Source organism: Rhipicephalus sanguineus, chromosome 7, assembly GCF_013339695.2.
Source record: "Rhipicephalus sanguineus isolate Rsan-2018 chromosome 7, BIME_Rsan_1.4, whole genome shotgun sequence".
Classification (NCBI taxonomy): Eukaryota; Metazoa; Arthropoda; class Arachnida; order Ixodida; family Ixodidae; genus Rhipicephalus; species Rhipicephalus sanguineus.
This window is the reverse complement of record NC_051182.1, coordinates 77,893,995-77,906,790: the sequence shown is the minus strand read 5'-3', so window position 1 is coordinate 77,906,790 and position 12,796 is coordinate 77,893,995. Positions and strand designations below refer to the sequence as shown.

At 44.5% G+C, this 12,796-nt stretch overlaps 1 protein-coding gene across 1 annotated transcript in view; it reads left to right on the top strand.

Moving 5' to 3' along the window:
* Window positions 1–12,535, top strand: part of LOC125759124 (uncharacterized) — a 48,149-nt gene extending 35,614 nt beyond the window's left edge. Inside the window, exons 6-8 of the mRNA XM_049417424.1 lie at window positions 1,069–1,238; window positions 3,441–3,573; window positions 12,359–12,535. Coding sequence (XP_049273381.1) covers window positions 1,069–1,238; window positions 3,441–3,573; window positions 12,359–12,535 — 480 coding nt within the window. The remainder of the gene's footprint in view (window positions 1–1,068; window positions 1,239–3,440; window positions 3,574–12,358) is intronic.
* Window positions 12,536–12,796: the final 261 nt, after the last annotated feature.

The following is a 12,796-nucleotide window of genomic DNA, read 5'->3' as shown; positions in this document are numbered from 1 at the left end:
ATTCTCCCATTTTGACATAACCGCCTAATTCCACTAACTAATTACTGCCCCAAATGATCTATTTAGTCATCTTAATATACCTGCAGCTACAGAAGAAGCAACTGTGAAGGCGTCGAACAAATATCGCATTTCCCTGATGTTTTAGGATTTTGGAGACATTTCTTGAAGCACCCTGGATATACGAAAGTGCAAGGATTGAGAATCCACGAATCGCGTAATCGTAGCGGTAACATAACATTGAAAAGCGCCGAAAACACTACGATGCGCAAGTAAAAATATGAATCAATCCTCCGTGTGACTGTTTTGACTGGTGGTGATGGTTCTGAAAGGAGACTAAAGCTGCTGTCGTTGCTTGACCGGTTAGCTGCAGCGCATTTTCGTCCTGTAACAAAGCATATCTTGTACAGTTTGCACCTGAAAAACGTGCTGCTGTGTCTGAAGGTTACATTCCTCAAAAAACTCAATGCCGTTCTTTGTTTGTCTTTTGTGTACATTATGTTAAAGTGGGATCACCCCAAACATTATCGTTTACGTATGATGAAACACGAGGAATCTGCTGAGGTTAACATCTCTAGCGTCTCAGTAAGCTATACTTATATCTAATAATTTTGTTTATTTGAATGATCTCAAAACCGAGGCACCGCCGACCAGCGTGGGCCCAAATAGTGCATTTTTATCCAGCAATACATTTCCCCTTCGAGGAGAAGTAGCCATCCAATCCGGGTGACTCATGGCGAGGCATAAATATAAGCACCATAGTAGAGTTTTAAGTAGACAACGTGGATTTTCTCGCGACCATCACAGCAATTCTTGATCGGAGGTGTCATTAACCCCCCGACGTAGTTAGGTGTAAATTTGTATTTATTTATTGGGGATTGACCATTGTCTCATATATGTACAAGAATTGCAATTGGGCAAGTTGAAATTGGTTATCCATGTCTGAAATGGGCAGCGCAGTAACAATGAGACGAAAAAAAGGTATTTGCCGACGGTTTCAACCGGTGCGCCGGTCTTCGTCCGGACTTCGGCACATCGGGTGTATATTGACCTGTACTCATGAAACTGCAGGGCGCTGGCATATCTACACTACTCATGGTTGTGTACCAGCTGTGGCACATGGCGGGAGTAATCAAAACAGGAACCGGAGCACGAAGGCTTCCAGTATCTACTGAATACTGCACTGCAAACCAAAGCACGTTTTTATCGCCTAGCGTTTCTTCGACTGCGCCAAGCTTGCAGTGAGTATAGTAGAGCAGCTACCCTCATTCTTATTCTTAACCCGCCAAGGTGGTGTAGTGGTTATGGGGCTCGACTGCTGACCCGAAGGTGGCAAGATTGAATCCCGGCCGCGACGGCAGTATGTTTGATAAAGACGGAAATGCTAGAGGCCCATGTATTTAGATTTAGGTGCACGTTCAAGAACACCAGATGGTAAGAGTATCCGGAGCCTTCCACTACTGCTTCCCACAAAAACATATCCTGGTATTGAGACGTAAAGCGCAAACAATCATTAATAATTACCATTCGTGTTTCTTACAATATAATTGCAGCACATGTTAGTAAAGTAAACGTTGCAGGCACTGCTTACCACTGCACCGCACGTGATAGTCTGCCAGAACGAGAACTTGGGGTAGTATGCGAGGGATCATTGGTCAACTGCCATCTCGTAACAAGATCACGTGCTTCGTGACACCAGCAGGCAGAAAAAGTTCCCCTCACTCGCCGTAATGGCTACTAGCGGTGCTGACTAACTATCCTAGGTTTAAATGCACATATATGCCCCACAAAGTGGATGGGAGTATGACCGCCGCCGTAGCTCAGTGGTAGAGCATTGGACGCGTTATTCCAATCTCACAGGTTCACTCCCTGCCGGCGGCAAGCTGTCTTTCTTCCACTTTACTTTCTTCAGATTTACCATGATAATTACTAGAAATAATATCCCGTACACTTTCTTTAGCTTTCTTGTCTGTTAGTTCCAATTAACGCTATGTCTAGCACAGGAAAACGAACCCTTAAGATTCCCATTCTGTCACTCAAGGATAGAGGAGTAATATAATGATTGTAATGTAACTCTGCCTTTTAGATGGATCTTTTAAATTATTAAGATATGATGCTTGGTTTGATCGCCAGAAACCGAAATCTGATGTTTCATTTTAAAACTACCTAGGCGATAATACAGCGCGATGACGACACACCATGTATTATAAAGCCCTTCATGACCACGACATAAGGTATAGACATGAAGGATCAATCTATCGTGTATTTGTCTTCCAATAGCTAAGCGTCAAAAATGTTCCGAGCAAAGCACTTGAATTTTTATCACGTGCACGAGCCTAGCACCGGGTGCGTATAGAATGCAGGCTAGCGGGAGCAATAATTGGCTCTGATGTGATCTCTCTCTCTCTCTCTCTCTCTCTATATATATATATATATATATATATATATATATATATATATAAGCGGTTGTCTTAATTTTATTTGCCAAAGGTTTCGACCGGAGGACCGGTCTTGGTCAGGTCTTATGAGCAAATACAGCGCAATACAGGCATAGCGCTGTATTTGCTCATAAGCCCTGACGAAGACCGGTCCTCCGGTCGAAACCGTTGGCAAATAAAATTAAGACAACCGCGTAGTCGTGTCTTTTCTCTCTCTCTCTCTCTCTCTCTCTCTTTATATATATATATATATATATATATATATATATATATATATATATATATATATATATATATATATATATATATATATATATATATATATATATATATATAATAAAATACAGAGCGTTTGGCGCCACATTTTTTATAATTTCGGCGTATATATGTCGCAACCGTAATGTAATGGAAGCACTAAAGGGGCACGAATTTCCCAAAATTATCTTTGCTGTCAGGCGAAAAGGAGCAGCTGTATTCTGCACCTGGTGGCACCTGGAGCGGTTGAAAAGTTTGATCGGCTGCGACACTCAATGACATCTGTGTACTTATGATGGTGCCGTCAACAAATGCTAGACACGCTTCGCATTAGCACGTAAAATAACACGCCATACCTCAACGCTAGACGTGATAGCAGGGGAGGAGGTATAAGAACTGAGGCAACCGTTCGCATCAAAGGGCGCTTTTGCATATTTGTTTTGTCCTATTATATATGACAAATTTTGCGCAACTTCTGAAATGATCGAAGGTTCAATGATATTTTCGTAGATTCGACAGAATATATGTTAAAAAAAAGAGCGAACAATATTCCTCAATTTGAACATTTCAGCGGTAATGAGGGAAGTTGTGACGCTGATAACGCAGTTGAACATTACGCTGGCAAGGAGATAAGCAGTTTTGTTCGGGGCATTAAATAATGCATTTGTTAAGCAGGAGCTATAGGAGATTGCAAAGCTGAGATGTTTAAGAAAGCGTTAAAAAATGCTAATTTTGTCAATCTCTCTGCAGGACAGAAGAGCCTTTCTTTGTGTTTCGCCTTTCGTACTTCTGGAGCAGCTTCTTTTCGTTCATTGGAACTATTGTGCTAGCAGTAATTATAAGTGCTGTCACAGGTGAGACCGAATTTGATTATTTGTGTCGTGTACATCGTACCCTTGAATTTACACTAGGTATAGTTGTCCAGAGTAATACAGGAATCTCAAGAACTCCCACAGCATTCACTTTGGAAACATGGCTTGACCTAGCATCGACGGTAACTATGAGCTAATAGTTGAACCCTTACGCGTATCGACCGGCAGGTGTAGTTGCAAAGTGAAGTCACCATGCAATGAAATCTCCCTACCTATTATTTCTACACAGAAGCCTTCTGCTTATTGTTCAACTACACGTTACCAATGAATATATTATTTCCTTTAACCTGGTGCTTAAATAAGGAAAATTGCGCAAGCGTATGCGACAAGTGACTGCTACTTTCTCGACGAAATTAGTTCTTATATATAGCAACTGGCACTGTCATGCTTTATTTCAGGAGATCAAGTTCTCTGAAAATAACACAGAACAACAGATGAAATGCCGTTCTTTAAGCATGTGTGTATTTCACTTGTATCTGGTATGCTGCTTCAAGAGTAATTGACACATAAAGGAAACTTCAGCAAACTGTTGTCAAGCTCTACAAAAGTTATTGTGCTATTATAAGAAGGCCAGCTAGTTATTTGCGTCCATCGCTTCTTCAGAATTCCAATTCACTTTTTCTTTCAGGCGTTTACTACAAGTACATAGCGAGAATAATCAATTAGACGTGTTCTCAAAACATGTCTTGGACGAAATATATGCAATGAAAAACGAAAAAGGCTAGGCGAAATAACGTAAATTATACGTCCTGCACTTTATCCTTTAGTTGCTTCATCGATTGAACGTACATAATGGGCCAGCCCTTTAGGAAGCAATACTGCAAACGAACAATGTTTTACAGCGAAAGCTGTAAACAAGGGCCGCTTGTGGTGCCGTAGTTGTCCACCGCAGCCGCCGCCGCCGGTGTCCGTAACTACTATCGCTCGAAACAAGAAAAAAAAACGAAATAAGAAAAAAATTCCAGAACGGAACGAGGTGAGAACCTGAGCCCTCTGCGTGGAAGCCTAGTATTCTACCTCCGAACGATGCCGGTGCTCGAAACTGCTTTGCAAAAAGGACCCTATACAGGCTTCATGTCGGGAAGGAACCACATTAACATGCGTAATGTAGCGTGGTGGAAGAGTAAAATAACAACCAAGCGTCACACAACGCCAATCCTATAACCAGGCATCACACCATGCGAATTGCGCAACGAGTGGGTTGTTGAATGCTTCCAACCCAATGCAAAGGGCTCTGCCATAATTATCATCGTCATCAGCCACAGCATCATCAAAGTGCGCATAATGCCTTACAGGCGTTTAGCAGGTACCACGGTTCTCCGCAGAATGACGAAAAATTGCATAGTGGCTGCTTCCCTGCTTCACAAAAATTATGATGATTTATAGCGTAGTGGGTTCCTCGCAAGTGCACCTCTGTTGGTTGACAAAGAAGCCCATAGGGCTCCCATGATCCATTTCCTCAAGGTCTCAATAAAGTTAATTTCCTCTTTCTATATCTTTCTCACGTTAGGGTGTTATAAAGCGTGGTGGGAGAGTGGAATAACGACCGGGCGTCACGCAATGCGAATTACGTAACTAGTGAGTCCATTAAAGATTCCAACCCATTACAAAAGGCTCAGTCATACTTCTTCATCGTCATCAGCCGTCGCATCAAGAAACTGCACATAATGTCTTAAAGATGGCACCTCGCTTCTCCGTGAAATGACGAGTAATATCGTGGTGGGTGATGCCGAACTTCACAAAAATTATGATTTGTGTAGGCTTGCGCGAATAGTAAATATTAAGTCCGAAGCGAATTCGAAGCGAATGTCGATGCGAATTCGAATAGTTTATATCACATATTTTAAAGAAAAATGAACACACCTATAATGACCCAACTAACCAACGCAATATTTTTTAAAGTTGAAAAAATATATATGCATATGTCATTCTTTTTGGTTCAAAGGGAAGTGGAAGCAACTTTGAGTAGTAGCAGGATTTGTCTTTCAGTAGAGTGCAAGTGATAACCTGTAAAATATGTTACGTTTTAAAATTTTCTATACTTAGAGCATATAAGCCTGTATGACAACAAGCTTCTAAACTTAAACAATTATGAATCGATGTGAGCGTAATACAGTAAAACCTCGTCATTTCTCACTCTGTTATTTCGAAATCCCGCATGATTAGAAGGATTTCTGCGGCCCCGTATTTTGCAATGTAAATGAGAGTGGATAATTTGAAGCGGCGGTCAGTACCAGCTCGGTTAATTCGAAATCTTTGGGTGCCGTGTGCCAATTCCCCGATCCCAATTTAGCCGCAAATCTGCAGAAACGATGGCCCTTAGGAGCCACAAGGCAATGCAGTGTAGCGATGCTAATGAGTGACAAGTGAGTGGATAATGAGTGACAAATGTGAGTGGATAATCTGAAGCGGCGGTCAGTACCAGCTCTGTTAATTCGAAATCTTTGGGTGCCGTGTGCCAATTCCCCGATCCCAATTTAGCCGCAAATCTGCAGAAACGATGGCCCTTAGGAGCCACAAGGCAATGCAGTGTAGCGATGCTAATGAGTGACAAGTGAAGCATCCCAGCCTCGCTGCTCTCAGCGCAAGGAAAAAAACTAAGCGAACGGCCGTCTCGTGGTCAGCTAAAATGTGCGCCTGCGGAAAAGACATGCTTCACTGCAATACACAGGTGACACGCGGGCAGCATGACGCATGCTTCTCTCAACGTCACCGCGTCATGATTTACCCATCCTTTCTGGGAAAATAGAGAAATTAATAAAGAGCGGTCTGACGAAATTCGCGATGTATGCGAACCTCCGCTTGGCGGTTGTTCCGGCAATTTGCGCACTTGCACTGCTGGCGGAGAACTTGCTTACAACGCCTACTTCGAAAACTCAGTTCGAAAACTTCATCTTTTCACCCAGAACACATCGTGAATTCCGTCTCACTGGTCATTAATAAATTCTTTATTTTGCAGAAAGAATGGGCAAATGGTCGCATCAAGATGCACTGACGCTGCGAGGAGCAGTTGACATGCTGCCTGCGTGTCACTACTGTGTTGCAGTGGAGCACATCTTTTCTGCAGGCGCGCATTTCCGTTGACCACGAGACTGTTTTTAGATGTGAGGCATTATAGCGGAGTCCAACCTGGTGGTGGTGTGCGGCGTGACCACCCTTACTGCGCATGCGCAAGCCCTCTCCACACACCTCCTCTCCCTCCCCACTCCCCTCCCCTCTCCCCTCTCCTTCTCCACTTCCCCTCTCCCCGTTTGCCTCTCTCCCCTCCCCTCTCCACTCCCCCTCTGAAACGCGGGCTCTACATGCCGAAACGCTGCTTCGCATCGCCTCATGGTCCCCTTTAGCGGGAGATGGTGTGATTTTTTTATCTTTTTTTGCTTGCGCTCGCAGAAGCGACGCCCGCCGTTTCCCCTGTTTAGAGGCAAAATTGGGACGAGGTATTGCTGGAAGACAATAACCCTTGTAGCCGCAAACGAGCAGGTACAGCAAACGAGCACCTCTGATTACTTCCAGTAATTGAAAGTTCCTTGCATCCCGCTTTTTGTATGTTTGGTTAATTCGAAAGCCCGCTTAATTAGATTTATCGCAGTCCCAGTGACTTTGAATTAACGAGGTTTTACTGTATGTTCATTTGACCTTGAAGCGGGGCTTCGCGGCAGTGCGGATTTCTGCTGGAAAGGTGTATTCACGGTATAGCAATCCTCTACTGCAGTAAAACCAGCTTTACAAGGGGTTACATGCGGTTTATATATGTCTATACGTTCACTTCGAATACTTCGAAATTTCTTAGAATTTATATTCTTTTCGAAGCTAATTCGAATGCTGTATTATTCGTTCGAATATTCCAAATGCTCGAATATTCGCACAAGCCGAGATTTGTGGCATAGTGGGTGCGTTGCTAGTGTACTTGTATGAGTAGCGACAAGAGATTTAGAACGGGCTCTAAAACTGCCGCTCTTCGAGCTTTCGCTGTGACTGTGCTGCGCTTCCCACGCAGGCCTGGCGTTCTTTTGACCAAGGCACTTAAATAACTTTAGTCAACATTCAGAAACAATCGACAGAACGCGTTGGTGGGCTAGATGGTGTGAATCCGCGGTGCTTTTATAGCGCGACACGACGCCACAAAAAAGGAGACAGGACAAAGCGCTACTCTCAACAAACATTATTTATTGCGTCACTCAACTTTTTATACAGACCAGACTCAGAAGGGCATGCGTAATGTACACCCTGCACAGCAACCAACACAAATTGACCAACCGAGTGCACTCGTGATAGCGCATCCAAAAAATGAAAATTCAGTGCTAAACAAGGTTAAAGAATGAACACTAATGCACTACGAACCCAATGACTGCATCAAAAAAGCTTCCGATAATTAGCGGGCTGTGGTGTCACCGCTGGGCTTTGCGCGTAGTTTCATTGGTGACCGTCCGCTTTCTAAAACCTACCGTAGCCACCTGTAACATATTGAGCGCGCACTCCAGCCAAGAAGAAGTCTTCGTCTTGTTTTTCGACCGCCTTGATGATGATACGTGCAGAGCACTTTAGGGGCTCGAGTTGCCGCATGCTGTCCTAGCTTGGTGTAACGCAGAGAAAACCACGTGTGCTGGCACGTGCTAGCGCGTTCGGGCCTGTGTAAGGGGCTGGGTAAGGCGCTGTCGCCTCTCCCCCTTACACTCTCTCAGCAATCACGTGATGGCGTCGAGGAACGAGATTTTGCAGACGCGCCATGAACCCGCATGGCATGCTCCAACAAGAGTTCGGGACGAGTAACAGCAATGAATTCATGGTGTGCTCCACATGCAAGGACGCGTTAACGGGCAAGGTGCCCGTGATGAACGGAACTTTAAGTCGACCCATGCGGTCCTTCGCATCCCCACATGGTTCACTTTTGTGGGAGATGGTATTTTTTTTGCACTGTTGAGCTAAATGGGAGCCTGTACCAGTCGGGAGGGATCAGTCGTGTTCTTTAGGGCACTCATTAACGCAGCGACCTGACTGACCAACATACACTTGGCCACAAGAGAGCGGAATCTTATAGAACACACCAACGCTGCATTTTATGAACTTCAGGTGTTTCTTTTCATATCGCGTTTTTTTAATTTTCTTCACATATACACCTGCTCAGCATTGAAAGTTTTAGGGGGGATCAGAAAATACTAGTGGAATTTCAAACCTACTTTTTTTTTATACAGTCATTGGGTTGGCAGTGCATTATTGTTCCTTCTCTAACCTTGTTTAGCACTGAAATTTGTTCGTTGGATGCGCTATCACTTGTGCGCTTGGTTGATCAAGTTGTGGTGGTTGCTGGTATGGTGTACACTACGCATGTGCTTCTGGTTCTGGTCGATTCAATAAATGATGTTAGTTGAGAGTAGCGCTTTGTTCTGTCTTCTTTCTAGTGGTGTCGTGTCGCGCTAAAAAGCACTATGGATCTAAAAACAACATTTATTTTCTGGCTATTGTTACGCCGCTGCTGTCGTGTTGTAGCTAATCAAACATTGGCTACGTTTCTTCAAACAGCCCTAATTAAAACGATTAAATCATCATTCGTTGTCTTTACAGCGTAGCCGACTTTAGCCAGCACAATAAATGCTCTTGAGGTTTTTGATGTTAATAATATATACAGTTTTCATGAAATATTTTCGAGTGCTCCTGCGGACTGTGAACAATAGTAATTGAGTTTCCTTCTCTGAACAAACGCGCTCATCTGTGTGTGGATCATTAATTTACCTTATTATCAAGGTTTCCTCTCACAGCCTTTGTCCGTTTCCTTGGCAGAACTCGCACTGCAAGCAAAAAGCCCGCTAACTACGCAGAGTACGTCGACGGTATTTAAGCATCCATCTCTGTACTACCCCCTTCTATGCGCTGGCTGTTGATCCTACTTTTTGCACACTTGCGCAATGCAACAACAAAACACGTTTAATGCGTAATTATCCCCATCCTATTAATCGTCAATGTGCTTCCTTTTGCGGGCTTTTCCGTTTTTCGCGTCTTCATGATCGCTCTCACTATTAAAGTGGTGTTCAGTGTTTCAATATATCCAGCGTTGATCTATTCCATTGGACGCGCCGATATTGTAAACACCTTCAAAGCAGTGGGCCTATATTGCCCAAACGATAATACAATGCCGCCAAAACAACGGCGGCGAAGGAAGACGAAGATGCTTGATGTGTCCTTATCTCGTAACGTACGCTCTGGATCGTCCACCTTCAACGTCGATCTGCATCTTTGTATGCAAAGATAAACGCAGTGCTTTCCCGTAGCTAGATGCCATCTACATTTGAGACTGCCAAGTTATGTTTAGCTTGTGGTGTTAACTTTAAACGTTAATGAGCTCTTCCTGCTACCTCAATTTTAGCCATGTGGGAATTTAAGAACAAAGAACACTGAAACGTTCACATAACTTTCAGGACTTACAAGTAACGTTAGTCATCAAAGAGAAGAAAGAGCGTCGTAGATGTGTTCGTAATTATATATGGCAGTGGTCTCCATAAAATGGCGCACGGGCACTAAGAGAGCGGATGTGCTTGAGTGCTTTGTGTACACCTGCCGTGGCCGCTTTGTTTACGTCGTTTATATCCTGGCAACAGTGCATGGCGTCGAACATACTGCGTGTGCTGGGAAAAAAATAATTCGGTACACAACTGGTGTCATTGTTCGATGAACAGATACCACACAGTGCCCACACGAATCCTGAAATTTATTCACAGAAGATGTTAGGTTACCAAATGCTGAAATAACTTTGTCGATATTGATGCGAAAACCTTGTGTTCCTCATGCGAACGTGACACTGAACGAGAAACCAGCGTGAGAGGCTTGAGTGAAATGAAGATGATGATAATCGATGATGTTGATGATGCTCCTGAGATGAGTGGGACCTACCCACAAGGCGGATCGGTCAAGAGTCGGGTGGATCATCTAGTCTGAATATTTTTAAACGCTAATAGAGGTTACAGAGTCAATAAAAATGAAGAGTTATTTTTAATGAATACCAGTTTTAAACTGGACCAGGTTGCGTAACCTCCCAAAAGACAAGAAAAATTACACCAGCTCCAACTAAAGGGAACCGTGTGGGGATGCGAAGCAGCGCTGTGTGCTCACTTGTGTTTCCATTGTTGTTCTATTTGCATGTTTACGTGTATGTTTCATTTGTGTGTGGAGTTGTGTATATGTTGTGTACCGCTTGTGTCACCCCCCCCCCCCCAGCTCGTTTTCCTTGCACTTCGGCTTCGCGTTGCCTCGCAGCTTCGAGCTTCGCTCGCCGGCGTCGCCGTTTACGTTCAGCTTAGTGAGCGTCCATAACGCTGTTGCGAAGGAGAGTGCAGTGGGATTGAGCACGCGCCGCATTATATACGAGCGCACCGCTGTGGCGGAGAGAGAGAAACGGGAGAGGAGAAACGAAGCGGAGGCAGCGCTCACGCCACCTCCTCCACCCCACCCCCTCGCGCTCACGCGAGGAGAGGGGGGAGAGTTGGCACATGCGCGTGGGGGAGCGGACGCATGAGGGTAGGACGGACAGAGCCCCGAGCAAAAGCTGCTTCGCATCTAAAAATCATGCCAGGAGCACATAATTTAAAAATAATGAGAGGTTCATGTGTCGAATAAATCGATTTTGCTCGCGCATGAATTTCTCTAAAGCGCTGCACATTTACTGAAATGCAAAAAAAGACGCGTACCATCCAGGAAGAACTTAAGACACAAAAGAAAAGGGCGTCAGAAAAGCATGTAGCAACTAGCCCAACAACTAGTTTCACTAAGCACTGCATGTATTCCCTCCGAATGTCACAGCACAGAAGCCCGAAACGACAGTACAGTGGCAGTAACTGGCACAGGAAGTTGCCGCATTGTAATTTCAGTAGCTCTTTTTTCTAGAGCGAGCTCCTCGTTCACGTCGTCGTTGGAGCGTTCGTGCTAAGAAAAATGTATAAAAAAACATAGCGGCGTTCACGTGGTATATCTTGCACAGTAAGGCAGCCAGGCTGTCTCCTTCGAGTCGTCTTAAGTGACTGATTAAGAGACTCTTCGAGCTTTGGTAAAGCGTCACATCGTGCTAAGATGTGAATTAAAAATATGATGCAGAAACCCACAACCGAAGAATTACTAGATGCAGCGTACCAAAATTACTTGGATTTTCGTTATTGCTAAGCATGAAGGTGAATAAACGAAAAAAAGCGAGTCGTTCGGCGTTATTGCGTGCATTACATCAATTATTTGCAAGAGAAGGAAAAAACATTGCCATGTACATGTGTACATTGTTGGTCTGGTTTACAGGCGAGACTAATCATAAGAAAGAGGAAACACTCTGCAATGATGCGTTCGTGCGACTGTGGCAGAAGATGAGGAGCGTCGTTTCTGATAAGGAACTTCACGTGAGTTACAGGCATCAACGACTGTCCGCTTTTTAAGTGTGCCGGACTCACCTTGAAATTTGCTGCCTTTCAGATTACAAAAAACAGCTGTAAAGCAAGATGTTTATCGAAACCAGACGATACAAGCCTCATGATTTGCGAATATATCACCTGCGAGGACAAAGCGTTGACTCCGGATGAAGAAGATACTACAGTTTTTTCTGTGTAAAAAAAATAAAGCTTTGTATCTACAAAAGCGCGTAATTACATCGTTTGCTTGGCTGTGTCGCTTCATTTGTTGTAGTTGTCTCGCGAAGTTACTGCAAAAAAGTGACCGAGTAAAAAATTTACCTTTTAGATATACATTTTGTGATGAACGAGAAACAGAGACAGCACCCGTTTCTCGGGCAAGCTGTTCTAACCTGCCTCTTCTTTGTCTACTTAGATGAGCTCCCCACGCGCCCGGGCCCCGGTGCCGTTTTTTGTCACCACACTCGGCCATGAGTGCGAGCGCGCGGAGCTGGCAACAGCGCCTTTGGTGGTGGTGCGGGCTGTATCGCGGTGGACGGTCTCGACCCCGCTGGAACTTGGTTCGGGGATCGGCCAGAAGTTTCTCTGGTGAGTGACACTGGGTGTGATGCAGTGGTCGTCGCACGCCTGCAGATGATTACACTGTATCAGTTTGGCGGCATGGCGTTTATCCACATTTGCGTGCCAAGCCGGAAAATACTTGTGCAACACAGAATGCGTGTAAGCTCGGAGAGACGGCGGGATATGATTATCGTGATGCGACGCAGCTAGCTCTTCCTTGGTGTCATCGTCCTTTCTTGTTCTGCGGTCGCCACAACGAAAGATGATCTTTGGTGGCTCCGTACCACAGCTG